Source organism: Branchiostoma lanceolatum, chromosome 3 (assembly GCF_035083965.1).
Source record: "Branchiostoma lanceolatum isolate klBraLanc5 chromosome 3, klBraLanc5.hap2, whole genome shotgun sequence".
NCBI lineage: Eukaryota > Metazoa > Chordata > Leptocardii > Amphioxiformes > Branchiostomatidae > Branchiostoma > Branchiostoma lanceolatum.
In genome coordinates, this window is record NC_089724.1 from 8,586,344 (window position 1) to 8,607,810 (window position 21,467).

At 41.1% G+C, this 21,467-nt stretch overlaps 3 protein-coding genes across 4 annotated transcripts; 1 reads left to right on the plus strand and 2 right to left on the minus strand.

The window, feature by feature from the left end:
- Positions 1-70: 70 nt before the first annotated feature.
- LOC136430030 (uncharacterized) lies at positions 71-2,386 on the minus strand. 2 transcript variants are annotated; one of them, XM_066420256.1, is made up of 4 exons: positions 2,263-2,386; positions 1,649-1,917; positions 1,075-1,177; positions 71-303 (listed from the first exon to the last, which is right to left on the minus strand). In XM_066420256.1, exons 2-3 carry the CDS (start codon positions 1,896-1,898, stop codon positions 1,083-1,085), a joined length of 345 nt encoding a protein of 114 aa, XP_066276353.1. In that variant the 5' UTR covers positions 1,899-1,917; positions 2,263-2,386; the 3' UTR covers positions 71-303; positions 1,075-1,082. The 2 variants fall into 2 exon arrangements, with proteins under 2 accessions (XP_066276353.1, XP_066276354.1); XM_066420257.1 differs by having other exon boundaries at positions 1,649-1,904; positions 2,263-2,343.
- Positions 2,387-3,722: 1,336 nt separating this feature from the next.
- Positions 3,723-10,484, minus strand: LOC136430032 (protein SPT2 homolog). Its single transcript, XM_066420259.1, has 6 exons — positions 10,278-10,484; positions 9,000-9,132; positions 6,904-7,755; positions 6,272-6,389; positions 5,333-5,410; positions 3,723-4,616 (listed from the first exon to the last, which is right to left on the minus strand). Exons 1-6 carry the CDS (start codon positions 10,335-10,337, stop codon positions 4,517-4,519), a joined length of 1,341 nt encoding a protein of 446 aa, XP_066276356.1. The 5' UTR covers positions 10,338-10,484; the 3' UTR covers positions 3,723-4,516.
- A 1,100-nt stretch (positions 10,485-11,584) lies between these two features.
- On the plus strand, positions 11,585-15,570 carry LOC136430033 (homeobox protein DBX1-like). Its single transcript, XM_066420260.1, has 4 exons — positions 11,585-12,528; positions 13,442-13,555; positions 14,059-14,270; positions 14,890-15,570. Exons 1-4 carry the CDS (start codon positions 12,168-12,170, stop codon positions 15,154-15,156), a joined length of 954 nt encoding a protein of 317 aa, XP_066276357.1. The 5' UTR covers positions 11,585-12,167; the 3' UTR covers positions 15,157-15,570.
- Positions 15,571-21,467: the final 5,897 nt, after the last annotated feature.

Consider the following 21,467-nt stretch of genomic DNA (forward strand, 5'->3'; position numbering starts at 1 on the left):
GCATTTATGAAGAAATCTACAAGTAAACTTGGGTTCGTATTACATGTACCAGTAAAACATCTTCTGCCTGGTGATTTTATTTCAATGGTGTCTGACATTTTCCTTCAAAACTACTGGGGAAAAAAACTTAGTAAAACTGAGTCTCAATTGAGAAATCTACAAGTAAACTTGTGACCATATTACCAGTAAAACATATTAGGCCATGTGTTTTCATGACGTCTGACATTTTTCGACCATTCTTTAAAGCTACTTCTAGGAGAAAAATCTTGAGTTTGCCATGGTCACTGTTGATCCTTTTGCAGCCTGGAAAAAACAAAAAAACCTTTGAATTTGATTGCGATGAATGGTGACAAGTCAGGTGCTTTGTTGGTCATCACCAGATGGATATAGACTTTGTTGGTCGTCACCACAGCCAAAGGAACTCGCGATCAGTGTTAATGTGAGGTCACGGCCTAATGACAATACTATAAAAAATATGTAAGGCATGCAACAACGTTAGCAAACATGCAAACTGTGGGGGCAGGAGCATATTAACTTTGTGCCACAGCGTCTGATAAATGATCAAGAGCACACCTATACTGAACAATCTCGTGTTCTGTATCGGTGTCAAACTTGAACCGGTATAACAGTCTTTTGGTGTAAAATACGTAAACTAGCGTAGGCGGTGTACGTAAGTCTCCCATTCCACTAGACCGCGATCGAGCTGCGCTCTCGCTGCGACCTAAACGGGATTTGTGTAACCCTTGATTTGATAATTGAAATATCATTCAAAATATAAAAGTATGACTAAGAAGACAACAAAACACACAAAGCGTAAAAGGATTTGTTTTCTATCTATGAAACTCGTTGAGCGCTCCATCAAAATAGGTCGCAGCGAGCGCAGCGAGGTTGCGACCCTAGTGGAATCGGGGTAAAGGGCATGCGCGTCCCTTGGAAATCAGTTACCAACTTGAAGTTAACTGACGGGTCCACCCTAAAGATTCATAAACAAACAATGAAATAAATAATTCATGCTTTAACGTCATACGTTTTACATCATTGATATAGTGTTTCGATGCTCTAAAACGCTCTGACCTGTTGGATCAGCCGGTGAGCGCGGTGAGGTTGTTGTACGCCTCCTGCAGCTGCTGCTGAAGATCACGGATCAGCTCGGCTAACTCACGGGCAGCATCGCGGTCTTCGGGAGACAAAATGAAAAACTTCAATATTATGATATATGATTGACTGGATGAATAATAAAACTGTAATTCAGTCTATACCAATGGATTACAATATGATGTAATATGATACTGGCTGGATGATATTCACAAACTGAGTGACTGGATGGTTTCGCACGTTATGTCCATTTGGCAAAGTTATTTAACACCTGTTGGTGTTTGCCGATAAAATCAAAAAATTAGCTATAGCCACATCTTACTTTTCTATGCAAGGAGAAAGTTTTTTTTCTTCTAAGATTTATAATTACATGTACGTACACATTTCTGCTATATCGGAGGACCTTTCATACACTACCATTGTACATCTGAGACATTTTAACATTCTAATCCCCAGTCCAAATAACGAGCAAGGCGTTTGGGTATTGTCAAATAGTGCTTATTTCAACCAACAGAAAGGTAGATGTTTTAGTGGGTATGTTGGAGGATCTTACCGTTGTTGTCGTACGCCTCCTGAAGCCGTTCCTGGGCATCAGCTAGCTGGGACCGTAGGCTGGTTAGTGCGAAGTACGCGTCTTGGATGTTCTGCCAGCCGGACTTATGGTCATCAGCCACCGTCTTGTTGTCACTGGTGGCAGGCGGTGGGATTGCGGGCTTAGTTGGTTCCTCTGTAGGCACTGCTGCGGATGATGACACCAGGAACCCCACAGTTCCGCACAGGAGGAGGAGGTGGGGCCATTCCATGGTCACCTGGATAAAGGCGCTTAGCAAGAAATAACTATCGCTTAGAAGCGTTACAAATTCCAATTCCCTTTTATAACACAATTCGCTGCAGACATCGGGATACATATCAAATTTATGCGCACAGGATAATCAACACGAAGGGGAAGGACTGTACCTTACTTTTTTTTCTCTTACCGCTACTGACGAACTAACATTTCCCCTAGGTTAAGAATGTGTCTCTGTCCACGCGTTTTTCCAATACAATGCCGTTTTCAATCATACAGGTTTTGCCGTACAATCTACGCATTTGGTAAACTTTGGTTGCTGCTTCTAGTTTTATAACGGTATATACATTTCAAAGTAGGTAAGCAAAACTGATACTCACAATCCAATTTTTCCCTATATCAGACTTTGGAGCTTAGGAAACGCACGGTCTGTTCTGAAAGACTGATGTAAACTGTGACTAACGGAGACTTGCGTCATGCGCCTTTCTGAAAAACACCATGGTGACGCTACAAATGCCTCTTAACCTGCACCGGGTCATAGTAACAGGGCAAACTGAACCCAGGAAAAACATCTTTGGATGACTGGGTGGCGTAAACAGCCCAATCTAACACCACTTCAGATGCTTTCAGCGCGAATGGTTCACGTGCATGGTGCCCACTCAAAGAAAGGCAGTGGAAGACGCGACATATATATAGACGTTACGTGGAGTGGTTCCGACTCACTGGGGAAAGATGTTTGTGAATGATAGGATAGGAAGGTCGCACACACGCACGCACACACACACACATGTACACACACACACACACACACACGTACACCCGCACGTACACCCCCCCACACACACACACACGCACGCACACACACACACACACACATTCATCTTTATTTTTTCACTACCCTCTCTGACCCTTAATCAAGAGAAAGCAGAAGCCATGTAAACTTGCTTGGAGATTGAAATATGTAATGCGGACGAATGTTTGCGTTTGTTTATGAATAAGGTATTATATGGGGGTAGGGATGTCATTAGCTTTTGATTATAGGCTCGTCACTTCACATTTAGACGGAATAACTATGAGTGAATAACACAAATGAAATAACTCTTAGGTGTCTTCCATCATTTTGGTTAGGTGTACATAGAAGGGCGGGGAATGACAAAGAACGGATGTGCATTGAAAGAGATGTGCATGTAAGTCACACAACATCTACGATGCAAAGACTGGTTCAAAATATTTGCTGCGAAGGCTTTTTGGCGTCCGACATATAACGTTAGGACAGGTCTTATGTTTGTTTGTTTGTACATGTCTCTCTGTTCTTTCGCCTCTCTCTCTAGCCACTTTTACACACACGCCCCCGCACACTAATGCCGCACATATGAACATATCGGCTAGGCTAGATGTTTGTATGGGCACGTTTTTTGGTGGTTCACCTTTATCACTTAGTGCCTTCAGAAAAATACGGACACGAGAAGCAGAATCCATACGCCCACCTGGAGATTGAGATTGTGTAAAGCGGACAATTGTTTGCCCTAAGGATAAGGGGCTATTGCACTGGTGCAAACTTTGCGCTTATTCGAAAGGTCCCTTGTATTGGTAGTTATTTGACGACCGAAGACGTTTTATTATCACATTGTGCATTGTGAGTTATGGCTGACGAATATTTCATCCTTACAACCCTTAAAAAATCGAACACCCAGGAATCCACAACTTAGACCAAAGTTTGCGCTCATTTGAAATGTCTCTTCAGTTGGTAGGTACTTGCCGACTGAAGATGGAAAATCAAGATTTCATAGGATGGACATTGCACCTACATGTGTATGTAGAAAAATCATCAATAAACAAGTGACCATCACTTATCAGCATTTAATGCATTATCCACATATTCATAAAATCAAATAGATGGAACTGCACATAGTACGATATTTCCAAATTCCAATTATTCTAGGCTACACAATTCAGTGTCATCTTGAAATAACTTAAATTGGTACATTTCCAGCAATAATGATATTATTGCAACACAAATAATTCAGACCTTTACAAGAAGAGCAACATATAAGGTAATAGATATTTCAAATTATCACAAGTTTATCCTTAAAACATTTAAATGGGTAGAAACTCAACTGACTGATTGAGTACCTAAAAAAGTACAATGCTAACATAACAGTGAGTTGCTGTATGTAATGAAAAGTAGTCATACATAATAATGCACCCCTCCTAACATAATATGCATGTAGCAACTTCTATTCTTTCTATAATCACTATACATATATTGCAAAATAAAAAAATGCATTTATTATCTAAATCAAACATTATCACAGTGGACATTCAATGTTTTATATGCACTGCTCAGATAAAAAATAACTTAAGATTCAACCATTCACCAGATACTAGTGAAACATATTCATATGTTTGGCTTTAGCTGTTCTATGCCATGTGACAAGACATAATAATGTATCGAGACATCAAATGGTGTTCAAATGCCGTTAACAACCACAATCTTTATGACTACTTTTACAAAACAGAACAAATAATCATACTGGTTTCAAAACTCAGCACTGAATTTTTTCTTACAATAACAAGCACAAGGTTACGTATTCTGGTGCATGTGGTAGAAGTGATCTTTGTCTTTGAGTGGAACTACTTTCTCTGTTTGCCCTTTGACCTGGGTTGTTTACGTTTCTCTTCTTCTGCAGCCTTGCGTAACTCGTCGGCGTCCTCCTGTATGGCCAAACGGGCACTGCAGGGAGACATATAGAATCATGGTTATAGTAGTCATGGGCAACATTTTACATCTATGACTATGAGTGATCAATACATAATTTGAATATCATCATGAATATAAGAAAAATACATGATTTTAGCCTGTACAACTCTACTTGGAGTGTCCGGAATACATAATACATAATACACTTGAGTGGCTTGAGCCATTTATGGACTGATTTGCAGGAAAAGAAAGAAAGACAGCTAAAACTGCAATTCCATAAGACTTAGTTTGTTTCCTTTGCACCCCGGTAAATTGCCCAATGGCGTAAACACACCAGGTTTGTAATGAACAGTACAAGCTGCATATCTGGACAGATTCATATGATCCACTCACACTGGGAAGGACCCCTACTCTTTTCGATAAGTGTGGAGGGTTCTTTTACGTGTTCGGGGTGTGGCTCTCCTCAAACACGTCCTATCCGAGGAACGAGCTCGTGTAAAGTGCCTTTTCCAATGGCACAATGTCAATGGGACAAGTCAGGGGATCCCAGATTCGAACCCAGGACCTCTGGGTTCAAAACCCCGCCAATGCACCATCAAAGAGGTCATTCGGATTTTCATCTGAAGTGAATACTGACTGTTGGCCATGTGCACTGTATCCATATGATATCCAGTCCTATGTTGCCCCAACTAGAATACACCAATAACAACTCTGAAAGTTTAGAACACAGAAAACAAGAGTGGTCTGACCTCCTGGCCTCTTCCTGCATGACTTGTCTGAAGTTTGACTCCATGCTTGCAATCTCACGGTCGCTCTCGTAACGGTACCTGAACATGGTGACAAGGGTATAGAGGAGCAAAGTAAGTATATAGAGAATACTACATGGTGTATTCCGCATCACCCGAGGTACCAACCTGGCTTGCGGGAGGGCTGATGCAGATCTAGAATACAACTTCTTTTTAAGTTGTAGCCATCTGAGAACACAGACATTTCATTGCAAAATGCAAAACAAATTTGTGTTCTCAGAGTGAGAATTCCAACGTCTGAATCCTGTTTCAAATTTTCCACAGCGGAGCATGCCACACACACAAAGCGCATTGTAACTAATCTATATATAAGGAGAAATTCAAACTCTACAACTGGATAAAAATTCGGAGATTTATTTCCGGACGTTTCGAGTGACATCCATCACTCTTCTTCAGCGTCACTAAAGGGAACTAGCAGAACGAACCAGTACTTATATACAATAACTAGAAAAAACGGATTTTACATGGCAAATCACAGTCATGCATAAGCGACATTGTAATGTAAAATAAGTTCGGAAGATTCCTATGGTAAGACCAGTATATAAGTACTGGTTCGTTGTGCTAGTTCCCTTTAGTGACGCTGAAGAAGAGTGATGGATGTCACTCGAAACGTCCGGAAATAAATCTCCGAATTTTTATCCAGTTGTAGAGTTTGAATTTCTCCTTATATATTGTTTACCTGGATGTCTACCCTTCACAAACGTAACTAATCTATAGAAACCTGTGTGATAAAAATAGAGCTTGTGCATGGGATACTGTAAAATACAATTATCGAATGTTATCAAGGCCAAGATCATCAAGACACAGATCATAACATGTAAATACAAATATGCACTACTACAAAGCCAATAGATCTGAAGTAGAATTTTGTACAGGACTTACTTTCTCTTGTCGTATCCAAAGATCTCCCGGATGTACTTGGAATAGTCCACATCCTCGTTTGAGTCGTCAATGAAGTCATCCGACTCCTCTTCAGAGTCGTCGTATCTTCTCTTCATCCCTGTGGTGACGGGGTTATACGGGATCATGTGAGAAGGATTGATAAGATTTTAACTGGCTTATATACAAAACACTTTACTGAGAGTTGACCAGGGCTCATCCCTCTATTCCGGGATGGAAACTTGGTTGTAGGGATGGACAGAAATTTCACTGTTTGTCCCTGTGGAATGGGTGTAGCCGTGTACAGAAAAAATCTGATCTTCATCACAGGAAACCTAATTTTGCCTTTTCCAGCAGGCTGCTTCAATTTTAAAAATGTGCTTACGAAAACGTGGGAAATAGCATTTCGGAGGGTTGGAATATCCTTCATGTCCCAGGGGAGTATGCCCCCAGACCCCCCTTAGTTTTGTGAGTGAAATTGACACTCACCCAGGGCCAAGGGTACTTTTACCTTGAATCATCAATGTCATTAATACAAAGTGAGACAATTTACAGCTGAAGACAGCCCTAGACTACTTTCTTTAAAAGCAAAAATCAAGAGAAATATGCATGACTGTATATTGTTCATATGTTACCTCTCCTCATGTCTTCATACCCTCTCCTTGGCGGAGGTTGTCGTGGCGGGCCCGTGGTCAGACGAGACGGGAGGCTTTCCACCACCAGAGTGCACTTGGGTTTGGAGGCACTTCCTGACACTGACACTGACCTTGACGTTGAGTCTTGTACCTCGCCTCTCCTGTTGTTGGGATGTACCACTTGTTTTGAGGAGGTAACAGACTTGTTTGTGCCATTGTGTGTAGACGAGCTTGGTCTCTTTGAAGCGTCACCTTTGCTTGTGCTGCTAGATTTATGTGTATCATTGGACGATTTTGACCCTGAGCCCCTTGATTTATCATTCTGATGTCTTGATTTTGATTTTGCACTAGAGCTGCCTGGTTCTGACCCTTTGGTGTCTAGATAGCGCCCTTTACTGTGGTACACATATCTGGGTTCTTCTTTTTCTACTTCTTCTACTTCATCATCGGAATCTGCTCCAAACAATTCCTCATGGATTTTTGGCAAGGGCACTGGTTCATCTTTCTTCTTCTCTGCCATCTTCATAAGATCTTGGAAGCTCATTGGTTTAGATGGAGGAGGAGGGGCCTTCTTCTTTGGAATCGGCCTATCAGGCGGTCTTTTAAAATCAGTCCGTTTCTTTTCTACATCTTCTCTTGGTGTCTTTAATTTTGATACCTTCTGCATGAATTGCATATGTTTGGCTTTATGTTCTTTGCTTTCGTACTTTTCTTCCTTTGTCTTTTTATCCTGAGGTTTTTCTGTTTTAGATGAGGTATTTGCAGAAGCCAAGCTCTTTACAATGTCCGTCTTTTTCCTTTTCTTATTTAGCACGTCTTGAGCCTCATCCATTCTCTTCTTGGCTTCAGTAGCTGAAAGTTAGAAGTACAAATGTACACGTCAGGAAAATGTTGCATAACAAAATGTGATGTTAACTGGCCTATATCTAAAATACCTACCTAGTACTCTAAAAAGAAATAATAGGAGTTGACCAGGGATATCTCCAGGACCTATTCCTCTATCCCGGAATGGAAACTTGCTACCCACTATCTCCTAACGCACGCCCGAACCTTACGCGCCAGGGCTCGAAATAGTGGGTGCACTAGTGCACCTAGATATTTTTGTAGGCTATAAGTTAAAGGTACTATAGTACACTAGTTAACAGTATCAGAAAAAGCAAAATAACCCTTTGTTGCACTTTCTTTGATGCACTACTTGTCTGAAAATTGGAGGCCATAGAATTACAGATTGGAGTTCTTAATTATAAGAGCATTAAACTGTAATTAAGTTTTGCTTTTTGCTTTTATTTTATGTGGAGCACCCAAATTTCTTTCTGTGCACCTAATTCTCTTGGTAGGGTGCACCAGTTCACCTACAAAAATGGATTTTCAGCCCTGCGCGCCTTACCATCCTGCCAGCCCCTGCAATCCAACCCTCCTCCACTATCCACTATCCAGGGTATACTGTAAATGCAATTAAGTTCACAGGGATTTAATTTCACCTTAAATATTGGGGAGAAATTGGCATGTTCGCGGCGGTTTTAAATTCGCGTTTGAACCAACAATAGCGCTATAGTCACATAATGGAAACACTGGTGGCTTTACAGACAGCCAGTCAGACACCAAGATAGTTGCGTGTTCACCATAACAGGTGCCTTATAATACTGTACAAGGTACATGTACATTAAAAGTTAAAATCCTCCCACACCATAATTGATGTATAGGGCGGTGCCCATCTCCGTTTCATAGCCCTGGGGCCACACTGTGGTGCAATCACTGCAGCAGGGGGCTAGTCCACTGGCAGTGTAGTGTGTTTAACTTCCATACTGTTTCATAAGTATGTACCATTTTTATAAAGTCTTTGGTATGACTTAATGCGCCTCTTGTCCAGAGGTGCCCTACGTGGGGCTTGAACCCCAGACCTTCTGGTCCAAGTAATTTGAACCAGATGTGGCAGAGTAGCAGAGGCGCAGACCACTACACCACATTACACAGTGCTTAAACAAGGGGGTACTAACAGTTCACTGCGAAAACCACAAACATAAAACCACCGCAAATATTTTTGCATTTACTACTTATTTGCTTGTGTAAGACTTAAGAGCAGTTTGAAACATTACCACGTTTTTTCTCCTCCTCATGTTTCTTCTCCATGAGTGCCCTGATGGCAGCGGACTGGACAGACTTCGGTTTGGGCTTTACAATCTTCTTTGCAGGTTTGGCAGCAGTGCTGTACCTCTTTGTTGTGGACAGCTATAAATAACAATATAGAAAATTATATCAATGAATGAATTGATTAGTTAAAGAATGAATAAAAGAACTTTAATGTACATTCATGCTCTTACAAGCTAAGTATAGGTCATAGTGATAAAGCAGAAGTATAAAATATAAATACAGTGATACTAAAATATTACTACACCTACATACTGCTATAACACGTACGTACAGGTAGGTTCAATTTCGTCTCGCTTCTTTAGACAGTTGTAGATGTATGAACATATGGAGCCTGTAATACATGGTTTGTCTAGTTCCATAAGGCATACAATTTTTTCTGTGATATTTAAACATCGTAAACTAGGAAACTTATCTTGTATACAATTATTAGAGAGTTTTTTTTTCATTGTGCAATTTGTTGTATAGTGTACAATCAATAAGAATGTGCTAGCATGATTAAATCTATACATGACTGTAAGATGTAAATGTCTCAAGTGACAATCTTAATAGTGACATTTGAAACAAAGGAAGTTAGAGATCAATTTTCTTTTTGTATCACTTTATCTTTATACTACTACTAGTAGTGCTACTTGTAATACATGCATGAAACAAGCATGTTTGAACACTAGAGAAGCGTGACAATTTAGTGTTCAATTCTGGAAACAGTTTCATATTTCTCCACACTCCCAGGTCTCATCATCAGCTGAAATTTGCATACATATCAGACAGTCTGAATAAGGCCCTGCCAGTTTGCTTACCACATCATTATGCATACCTACATGTACTTTGCACTAAGAAATTTTCATTGACATTAGCACCTTTTTCTAAAACGTTTGTCATATACTTATCTTTGATCCCTTTGATCAAAGGTAAGTGCCAATCTAAGTACAGAAGGAGGCTACAAATATGGGAAAGGAGACAAGCATATGGTAGGCAACATTATTTATCATACAAAGAAAATCACTCTTAATATAATTCTTATGCCTTTGATTTTGAAGTTACGCCAAGTAGTGAAGAAATGAAGAATGCTGTACTCGGCTTTAAAATCACAGCCACAGAGAAGGAAGTATCAGTTACGTTTGCTGATCAAACAGCAAAACCGGATGCTAACATATGTATGATCGATCATTTGGTGCCCCCCTCCCCAAAAAATTCTTCTCAGACAATATCCAAACATTTCTCACCTCTTTCTCGGCATTCTTCTGCTTCTGGGCAGCGATATTTAGTAGGTCTTCGAAGTTCATGGTTTCTTCAGTTGTATAGTTCTTGTTTGATGATCAAAAGAAAGAGAAATTTCGAGAAAAATAGCAACAATTTGGAAGAGGAACGTGAGTTTCTAATTCTACTTTCCCGTCGCCATCTTGGGGAACCAGCTGACGCGTGATGACGCAACTAGGACCGGAATAGCTCATAAGCGACACCTAGCGACAATTATCCGCGTACAACTGATGTTTTTTTTTTGCCTACAGTAATCTGGCATAACTCCCATATCGGAGACTCTCTGATGGTGTAGAAGTTTCTGAGAACTTTCTGAGTTATCAGAACTCACTTCTGATTGGACAGAAGCGCTACGACGTATGGAAGTGGCGGAAAATCCTTGCAGCGCAAAATGACTGCACCTCTCCTCTTGGACCAGACAGACCAAGTCCTTGCATTCCAAATGTTGCTGATTTAACTTCCTTCCTGCACAGGATTAATAGAGTGGGTTAGCCAGTGTACCTTTTCGGTTTTATTGGTATGGATACCTTGGTCGGGACATAATGTTATATATACGTAACGTTACGTACAAACTGATTTAAAAAAAATTTATTTTCTTATAACTGCAGACAATTCAGGTAGATATCAAGATTTTCCAACATACATTTGTAGCTTTGATCATTATGCACATGGAAAACATAGTTATATTGCAGTGTTATGTACCAAAGTGCTGGAATTTCTCTTAGAAAAAATAACATTAGGGGCAATAGAATTTGATGACGTCATCCATATGGTCCAAAAAGTCGTATTTAGAATCTTTTCATGCCAAGCTATCAATATTTAGTACAACTTCATTATTGAGATAACAATGAGAAGTCAAAATGCAAATTTAGCCAGGGTACAAACCTTAAAAGAGTGAGACGAAATTCAAGATACAACGTCAATTTTTCTTGTAGTTTTCTCCGAGATAATATTCTACTGATGACGTAAGGCAGCGATGGAATGAAAGACAGAACGTCTAACGTTACCTGTATGACGATGGGTCCTGTTGAACAGTACTTTACCATGGTAAGTTTATTGTAACTTGCTCTAACACATACCTTGATTTAGGGTAGCTTCTGGAAAAATATTTGGTCGAAACAAGGACGAAACAATGGTTGATGCAGTCGCCAGGTGGCGCTAATCTTCTTTTACTACAAAAGACAAGTGAGCCATCTTACGGCAGTACTGACAAGCGCCAACTGATGGCGCTCGTCATATGGTGTGACTTTAATGTAATTTGAATACGTATGAATGGAGAGCAGGGCTTGTCTTACCTTTCCTTTGTTTGTCATCCACTACATACATGTACCCAAATCTTAACATATTTCTCACGCTTTAGCTGGTGCTTATAACTTCTTAGCAATGGGTACTTCATTTTACAACTTCGTTGATAAAAAATTTAGACCTGCCATTTTCGTCCCCAGGCCCATTGATTCCCGGGTTCACCTGTATTCAGGAACTGTGTGTACCCCGTCCCAACAAACCGCCAATCAAATGACGCTGTTGTTTATAGTGTGCCATGTGTCATTGAGAAGGGAACGTAGGATTGCAGCATACATCAGCGACAACTGGCACAGTACAGTACCCGCTCAGACATTGCCTAACCTATAGCCTTTTCTCTCACGTTACTGACTAGGACTGTTGTCGACAGTACGGTGTGGCGCCCGCCCACACGCATTCATTTTTGGACAGGAATGACCAGCGTCCGATCTTAGTTATTTTTCTTCCTTGACGTTTATTGCCGTTTTCTACACCAAGTATAAGTTACAGTAAAGGCGGGAGGACTAGAATTTACTTCCCAAGGTGGTGTGGACGTAGAAGAAGGGGTTTTCGCGATGTATCAAGGGGTGTTCTCGCCCGTAGCGTTCCCGCAACCGACAGTTTTCCGGCCGACTATCACCTTTCCGCCGCCGGCCCTCCAGCCAGCCACCACCTGTTCCACCCCGTTCTACATGGATGACATCCTCAGGGGCTATCACACGCACGCCGGCGGCTGCTACCTCCCGTCTCTCCCGCCCATATCCACAGCAAGCGGCCCGACCAGCCTACGGAGTTCGCCCTACGAACTGAGTCATAGTAATGGGTGTCTTTCTACGAGGAAATTTCCCGGCGTCAACGGAGGCTCACCTCATCACAACGGAAATAACGGAACTTTCCTCAAGTTTGGAGTGAACGCAATCCTGTCAGGAAAGCAAGGTAAGGAATTGAATAAATCTTTTACCATTTTGATGACAAGAACATCTTTTAAAGATATTACCAGATATGTGCTATCCACAAAATGTTTTCAAAAAGTAGATATCAACAGGCGTGATGAGATTTAAAAAGGGAAATTTTTATTTATGAAAAAGACAGTTCATATTCGAAGCGACCCTTTTTTCTGACTTTTCCGTTCCAGTGCTTTGAAAGACCTTTGCTAAGTAACCGAACAACAAAATTTCCGAGGCAAAACTGATATTCGCATTGTGCCTTGTCATAAACATGTAACAAACCGAAAATATCAGTTGACATTTATATACTATGAAACAGATGTTACATCTACTATCATAATTCCACCAGGGTACATAATTTCGCCACCCTGAAAAGATCCGTCCAAACAGATCTCCAACCTAACGTCCCCCAGTGTAATACACTTCTGTCCTAAACTGTGCACACCCGGGGTGCTGCACTAGAGATCTCGCATTCCACTGTTTTTCAAAGTGGCGGATTTATGTAACCCAGCGGATTAATGTTAACGGAGGTTACACCAGCGAATCACGCACACGCAAAGTGCGACAGAAAGTTAATGGGGGAGAATAGGTGATGAAAGTGTTGAGAGGCAAACAAACTAGGTGACAAGTGTCGATGCTATCGCGCAAATCAAACACTCCACATGATATATATACTGTCAATCTCAGCGTAGCTAGATGCAAAACTAGGGCAGCTGACAATGAAATATTACTCTTAAAATCGTTCTGAAATGACGCGAAACGTATAGCAATTATGATTTCCAATTCTAAACATTCCGAAAAAACAACATCAGGAAATGTTGGTATATGTTTACACAAGCGACCGGAGTTTTACAAAGGATTATGAATTGATTATCATTATGATTATCGTTATCATATTACAGGCAGCCCAACCAGCCCGAGTGTAGAAGGCTGTAGGTGTGCGTTCTGTCCCCCGCCTAGGAGTTACCCCCCGGCGGAAACATATCTGAGCCCTGTCAACAAGGTGCCGTATGCAGGTGAGTCAACAGGCGGTGTCAACCGTTCATTCGCCCAAGCAAATCACCGAGATGAGCCTTTCGATAAATTTGTGTTTGGGAGGGGAACTGTTGTTCGTTTGAGAATTCAGCCCACTAATGAAGAAGAGATGGGAAAATAATGACGTTTAAATCGTCACTCCAAGTGTTGGGGTTACCGTTTATTAGCTTGTTAAGTGTGTACGTACCAAACTTCACATAACGCACAGTGTTGGCCGTTGTCATAGAGGAATTAATTAGTGATCCGGGCTATTTCTGTAGCCATTGTGTTATTTATAACAGCGATTGATAGTTTTTGAATGTACTTTTAATCTTTATTGCTTTCTGAATGCTTTAACTGTAACGTAGCATTTGCTTACTAAACACCACAATAGAAAGTAGGTTTTAATCATTACCTACTCTCAGCTACTAAACGTCCTTGACGACACACAGAAGTGGCGTCAGCATTAAGTTTAAATTTTCTCATGATTGTGTTTAATCTTCAGAGTCACCAACAACCTTCCCTATCTTCAACGCGTGCCACTGGGGCGCTCCGCCGGGCCTGCATCGCGGGAAGCCCCGCCGAGGCATGCTCCGACGTGCGGTCTTCTCGGACTTCCAGCGGAAGAGCCTGGAGAAAATGTTCCAGAAACAAAAGTACATCAGCAAACAAGACAGGAGAAAACTGGCCGAGAAGCTAGGGTTGAAGGATTCACAGGTGCGTGCATGTTTCTCAATATCATTTTTTATTATTTCCTTTTATCTTGATATAAATAGTACTGCACTCTGCAAAAGACATGAAGATATAGGAGCGCCAAATCTATTTATAATTTTAGAATTTTGTTGTCCTTTTTAGTAGGTGAAGGTGAATGACCTTTGGAAACGATGACCGAGCATTTCTAGTTAGGGGTGACGTCAGTATTTTCGTGTTAGAACAGAGAAATACGTGCTGGGAGTAAGGGTATATCTAAGGACTGGTGCTGTAGGTGGACAAGGCACTAAGAAAGTGAAGACGAAAGAAGAAAATTAACAGAGAACAAAAGACAGGTATTTGCACAATCGGTCTGTTTTTCCAGCTATGCCACTGAACTAAGTGACATTGTCAAATCCACACTTTATTATGCAGTTTGTACAGTTTATTTTGGAACAATACAAAACCACTTTCCTGTTTTAACCAAATCTTCAGAAAGTATTGTTAGTAACTGGCATTTCTTTTCATATAATCATTTAGAATCTGTGTGTTAACATAGAAATTAAATTGTTCAGAAAGAACAAGATCTATAAGGTCGGAATGTCTTCGTTTAACTCCTCATTATCTTGTCATGTTTGTCCTACAGGTGAAGATCTGGTTCCAGAACCGGCGGATGAAATGGCGGAACTCCAAAGAACGAGAACTTCTGTCCACGGGAGGGTCACGTGAGTCCACCATCCCTAACAAGGCCAATCCCAACCCCGATCTCAGTGACGTTGGACAGCCGACCACAGGTGGTTCCTCTCCTCTGGTTGGTTCCCCCTCCCCGGGCGTCACAGACCAGAAAAGTCCCCCATCCAGCCCGGAAAGTCCTGGGAACGAGGAGGCAGCTGAAAGTGAGAACGAGAAGTAGATTTTGTCTCATAGACACCAACTTAAAAAAAGCGTTAAGTATAATTATAGTATAGAGTTATTGTATATTTGTGGTTGATAACTAGAGCTATTGTAACTTGAGTAAAAATATATATTATGCTTGATCCTTGTCTTGTCACGTTTATGTTAGAATATCGACCAAACACAAATACAGATTATGTAACATATGTTTTAAATGGTGCTTCGGTGAAGTACACGTAAGAAAGGTATTGGACATGATGTTACTTGAAAAGTAGATTATAGAAAAGATGAATGAAACAATATCTAATGAAACAAAATCGATTGTAAATATGATAGCAAAGGAAGTATGAAATGTGATTTACTGTAGTATATGGAGCTATGTGCTCACTTTAAATTGTACAACTATTGAAGAAGTAAACACCCTAAAATCTCACTTTGTCCTGCTGAAGTTTCATTTTTCATTCATCTCCGTCTTGGTTCGTTGTATGGAATTATCGCTGACTCTATTGCTACGTCAGGACAGGATCTTTCTTAATATGAAAGGGTTGAAAACTATTCATTCATTGTCTATGTCGCAGCAGCAAAATTGATATTGTATGGAACAATGAAATACTGAAAAAATACAGCAAGTCACATTTGTTTATTTTACATATCTTGAAATACAGTCAAACCTGGATTTGGTAACCACTCAAGGGACTGAGGAAAATGGTTACTGAGGACAGGTGGTAGCTCAGGACAGGGTGGGATTAACTTTGTAAAAAGAAAATGGACGGGAGTGTTTTAATGTGGCTTGTGACTGGATATGGTTGCCTGAGCCTAGCGGTTAACCGACCAAGTTTGACTGTACGCTTGTCGACTGACGTTTTGCATCCGCCATCTCTCTCTCTCTGTCTGCCGGTAGAAGCTACTAAGTTAGACTCACATTGCTGGTTCTTCTGACGTTCAAAGCCCAATAGTTAACACATAAAGGTCGAGCAGTGGCAAAGGTGAAAAAGGTTTAAGTCCAGAAGGGTGCCTATGACTATTTGTAGAGGATTAACTTACAAAGTATGTGTTAATTGTCCAACTATCTGCGCAACCGAGGACCGGAGAAGGCACGTACCGATCCTGATAGCATAACGTCGTTTTTCTTTATTGTCTTACAAAGGGAGAAATACGTGCGTGGACAAAAGGCAGGTTCTGAGTACAAATATTACTCTCATCTCTCTCCAATTAAACAATTCTGATCGACACCCGAAGTTGGGAACACTTTTGTTCCTCCGCTGTTTTCAAACGGTTGAGTTTACGTTTCTCATGAACCGCCTTTGTCCATACAGATCCTGAAAGGGCAGTGCAAATGACAGCAATTATGACTCTATCAACTCTATGCAAGCGATTGAAATATCGAGTTTATTATCACACTTGTAACGCATCAAAGTCTTTTATCGAGGTGTGAAAGAACAGGACTTACGTTTATTTTCTCGTGGAACCAAATCCACCGTCCCGCAAATAAAGTGACGGGCCGTAGGGCTTGTATTGATTCTTTCTTTTCAGCGCATGTCGCCATATTGCGGCCGAAGCACGTAGCCCAACTCACACGGCAAACATATCCCCCGCTGTTTATGTAGTCTTCAATAAGCGTCAATTGTATGCCTTGTACCTCCTTATTTGATGGAGGCTATTGAATTCGTATCTTGCTATCATTCAAGGCAGGGTTGCAATTGTCCGACGTCGGGGGCACTTTTAATTAGAGTCTCTATAAAGCGATGTTATGTTATAAGAAGTGGTGTGTGATTGAAGACAGAGTGTACAGTTCGTAAAGAAGTGTCAACGGAGGTGAGACAAGACACGGTGAAAGGCTTCTTCTAACGAGGTCCTTGTAAATATACGTTCACTGTCGACGCAAATAGAGAGAACTTTGTAGTTTTGTCGTCTGTTTGAAACACCTCACACCTGTGGAACCGTCAGCACGTAGCGTGTCCAAACGGTGTCAATAGGACCGTTATTATTGTTTAATCGACTAAGCCTAGTAATAAACCGTTATGAGAATGTCGCTCCTCTTGTATGTAAGCTGCCACAATCTTGTAATGTAAGCGACAATGTTGAGAATGACTGTCCCTATGTATAGCGTTGAATATTGTGTAGTTGAAAGTTTGCAAATACATGTATTGAAGAAATGTTTGTCGTTATATGCTCAATGATTACTGTGGTATGCTATAGACGTAGTGTGTGGTACAGCAATGCCAGGATCTGTCATACAGGTAAGTCGGTAATAATAAACCTCATTCATTCACTAAACCTTAGGCAACGCTTTTTTCATTAGATATCAAGATAAATTGGCAAATATAGCTTGAGTCCTCTTTTGTTCATTCCGATTGTGAAGCTTCAATCGTGAAGCATGATTTTGCTGACTTAGAAGAAAGATGGGGGAGTTGGAAATAGAGTGAGAGAGAGGGAGAGAGAGAGTACTGTACTGTAGATAACGGCGCGCCCCTCGGCTACACAACTCCCCCCCCCCCCCCTCCCAATATATATGCCGCCGTTAGAGGAAGCCTGCACAGGAGGCTATAGCACAGAGACACCATGCTAAAGATTAACATAATTCTTAAGTTTGTACATTAGACTTACAAAACAATCTATTACGAATAAGAAGTGTTGATCAAGACGTACAAAGCGTTATTGTATTTTTCTAGACATATGATAATCATATTCATGGTCATCAATGAGGTATGTCTGGAACATTTGGTACTTAATCGATGATGAGTCAGAACATTGCATGGCAAGATGGCGCCCTTACCTCTGGTGTTATCAGACAAATAGATTCGTTTCACACAAAAAAGACACAGCTCGGACCGACCAGAAGGTACCAACCGAGTACAAAGAAGTAACCATCACAAAAGCCTTCGATCATAACCTCTTTAGATGTAAACCTTTTCTTCTGCAAGGTTTTTAGTGTCAATGCCGGCCTCTAATTGCGACGCCAGCTGTGTCATAATCCAAATTATTGGGTGCTAGTCGGGATCTTTCGGCTTTGTGAGCGTGTTTCTGTTGTACTGCCACCAACAGCTGTGGCGAATGGACCGACCGAAACATGGTCTGAATGGTCGTCAGGACCGGCACACGGTAGGACAATATTTGTCCGCAATGATTTTTAATAAAGAGGGCGTCAGCTGGAGGAAGTAGGGCTTTTGTATGGTCCGTTTCATTTGCAGTAAAGTAGGAATAACCTGCGTAAGTTCCCTCTTTTTGTTGACCGTTAGAGAGATTGGTGCGATGTACTAGCCTCCACCAGGCCATCCTACGGGGTATGGATCGTAGAAATCGTCACAAAAAGGAATATTTGGCCAGTAGATTCAGTCCACTGTAATATTAATAATTCCCCCTGCAAATTTTACCCTGTGGTGACCAACCCCCTAGCAGATATCCTCCTGGCGTGGTTAGTCTGATAGAGACTACAAATATACCCCGACATGTTTGCAGGAAAATTACTTCTACGACAATTTATGAATTTTCAAACTCTGATCACCTTTTTTTTACATCCGGATCCATGAACTTTAAGAACATTTGACTTGTCTCGGTACCCCGAGAGGGAATAAAACTCCAATTTTAGGGTAAGAGAAAAGTTTCAAATCAGAAATTGCGATCGCATCGGGATTTCGATGTGTCTGAATTAAACGGGAGGCGATAAGGTACGCTTGTCTTGAACTGTTCTTTCTGGTGCGATTTCAGTCTCAATCTAAATGTCTTCATAGATCTCGCCTTTTGAGATTGTCGGCAAATGGTTCAAAACGTACGTCGATGAAGGTTAGACATCCATATAATACGATAGGTAAGGTAACAGTTTTTCCCACATTTGTATTCAAACATACATGAGTACATAACATAAAAGCAATTTACACAACACATTTACAACTCCACAAATATACACAGTTACACATTGTTACAGGAGCTATATCCACTGGCTTTTTTGGTGGCTAGGGTGTGCTCCCTAGTTACATATATCTACAGGGGTCATTCCCATTGGCTTTTTTGGCTTGAGTGTGTAAGTTAACAGTTACCCAAGCAACTGGATAGATTTTGGAAACGGTCAAACGTTTCTACCATCCACTACCTTCCGGCAGTGACACTAGAACACGATCCGTATTCTATCCAGATCCTTGAGTAACTCTTACCGTGTAGTTTGAAACGTAGTATATTTTACCGCCATGCCGATGTTGTAAATTATTGTGTACTTTTCCCACCCGAGACAGTGATGAAATAGGCGTTACAGCATATTTCTAAAGCCATGGAAATAAACACAAATAACACCCGTTTTACAAAAAGTCACGAAGACAAACAAGAAGAAATAGACGATAGCAACGTTAAATTTAATTAAACGGTCGGTTTCCTCTTTATCGTTTTCCTAATCCCCGTTTAGCTCGGCCAGGGGGAGTTGCTATACGGTCGGCGACTAAGAAAGGACCACAAGCGACGGACTGTCTCAGACCCATTGCTCTTGAATACGGGGAAAGTCCTTGATTTATTTCTGTAGTCAGTTATGATAAACCTCAAAACCGGAATCGTTCAAAAGCGCATTTTTCTCCTGTATGCGGAGCACTTTAAAAAGGTGCGGTTGGTTAGTTTTGTGACTAGGACGTGGCGAAAATCCTTCAATAAATACAAAGTACGATTCGGGGTGCTGCATTCTAAATGAGGCGCGAACTTGGCCTAAAACTAACTGTAGTTTAATTTTCTCCTTGTGACTTTGTTCGTAGTGAAAACGCGTATACGATTACTTATTTGTCATATCATCATACTGGACATCGAAAAACTGACAAGATGCTCTTAAAACGTTGTTTTCTTTAAGGGGAGGGGCTAAGGGCACGTGCCTTCAAGAATGAACATATCTGAAATATCATACAAAGGTGCGCGCAATTTTGTAACGGCCTTCCCAAGTTGCATTCATTATCAAGAAAAAGGTGCGTCGTTGATTAAATGTTACTTGTACAAAGGGGCTATAAAGCCGTATAAGGCCAGAAGGGACGGAGAAAAGTAGAGTAAATGCTGATGGAAACGTAGTTAGTTTCCCATTTGTCAAAGTTTGACAAAATCCCGGTCTGCGTGGTGTGTGTGTGTGTGATGTCCCGACTGTACGGTAGTAACGGCACGGCGGCGTAATCCTCCCGCAAACAACCACGGGGTGTTAACGCATAACTTGATGACTGTTTGTTTAACTCCTCTCGTCAATATTAGCGAGACGCTAAGCTCCTTAACACGCGGATAATTGGACATCAATGGAGCTCAAATACGGCTAGAATGGAGGGTGTCAGTGGGAGGGATGGGGGTTAAAGCTGACAAAGGCGCAACCCTGGCCAAGCCCTAGAGGGAGAAAAAAAGCATGAAGCTTGCACAAAGTTTTGAACACGAGCAGAACGGGGCGGCGTTGTGTTGTGGAGCATGGCACATTGAGAAATCTTAAGTGGGATTAAGGTTATCTGATTAAGGTTGGAAATTGGCCGCGGCTTAATCGTTCTTGATCCAGGCGATGTCGCGAAAGTGAAGTAGAATTGGAGCCCATGATGTCACATTTCTCTGACGCGGAACACACAATGTGCCTTGGCGTTCTAATACACCGCGACTAGGCTGTAATTTTTTAAAGGTTTCTGCCCTAAGATAACGCCTGTACAGTGTTCACATATCTTTACTTTTCTATTTGTTTCTTCTTCACAATAGAGTACAACAGTTGGTATATCGGTCATAGATTAGTCAGCATATCTAATGAGGATGAAATAAACTGCCTATCAAGTAGGCATTAGCTATTTCAAGCCTTAATTACACTGGACATATTAGCGATATCTATGACAAGAATTTGTCATCAAACAATTGTTTCACTTCTTTATTCTTGACAAACTGCCCCAGAGATTGAATCTAACCGGATGTTTCTGCTTTCGGCGCTATGACCAGTATACGTACTTGAACATTAATCCAATATACGTCGATGAAGGTTAGGCATCCAGGTAATAATTTATAAGATTACACCATATGACATAATGTTAACCAATTGCGTGTCATTGACTAACTGTCTTTTGGCATTATTCCAGTATAGTCAAGGAATTTGGGAGGCTAGCATGGTAGCGCTAGTCTCGCGTTTTCTGTCGATGACACTTCATGACACTTTATTCGTGAGCGGATCAAACTGTTCCCCCTTTTGCGCTTGTCTCTGCGTAATTTTCATTAGGGCAGAGGAAGGAAAGGAACTTGAATATTTCAGGAGAGATGTCGTTGCGGCTGTTGTAATCATGCATGGTACCTGCATAAATTGTGTCATGTGTCTGTCAGGTCATGGGTTCTATTCCCATGTTATTCATACAA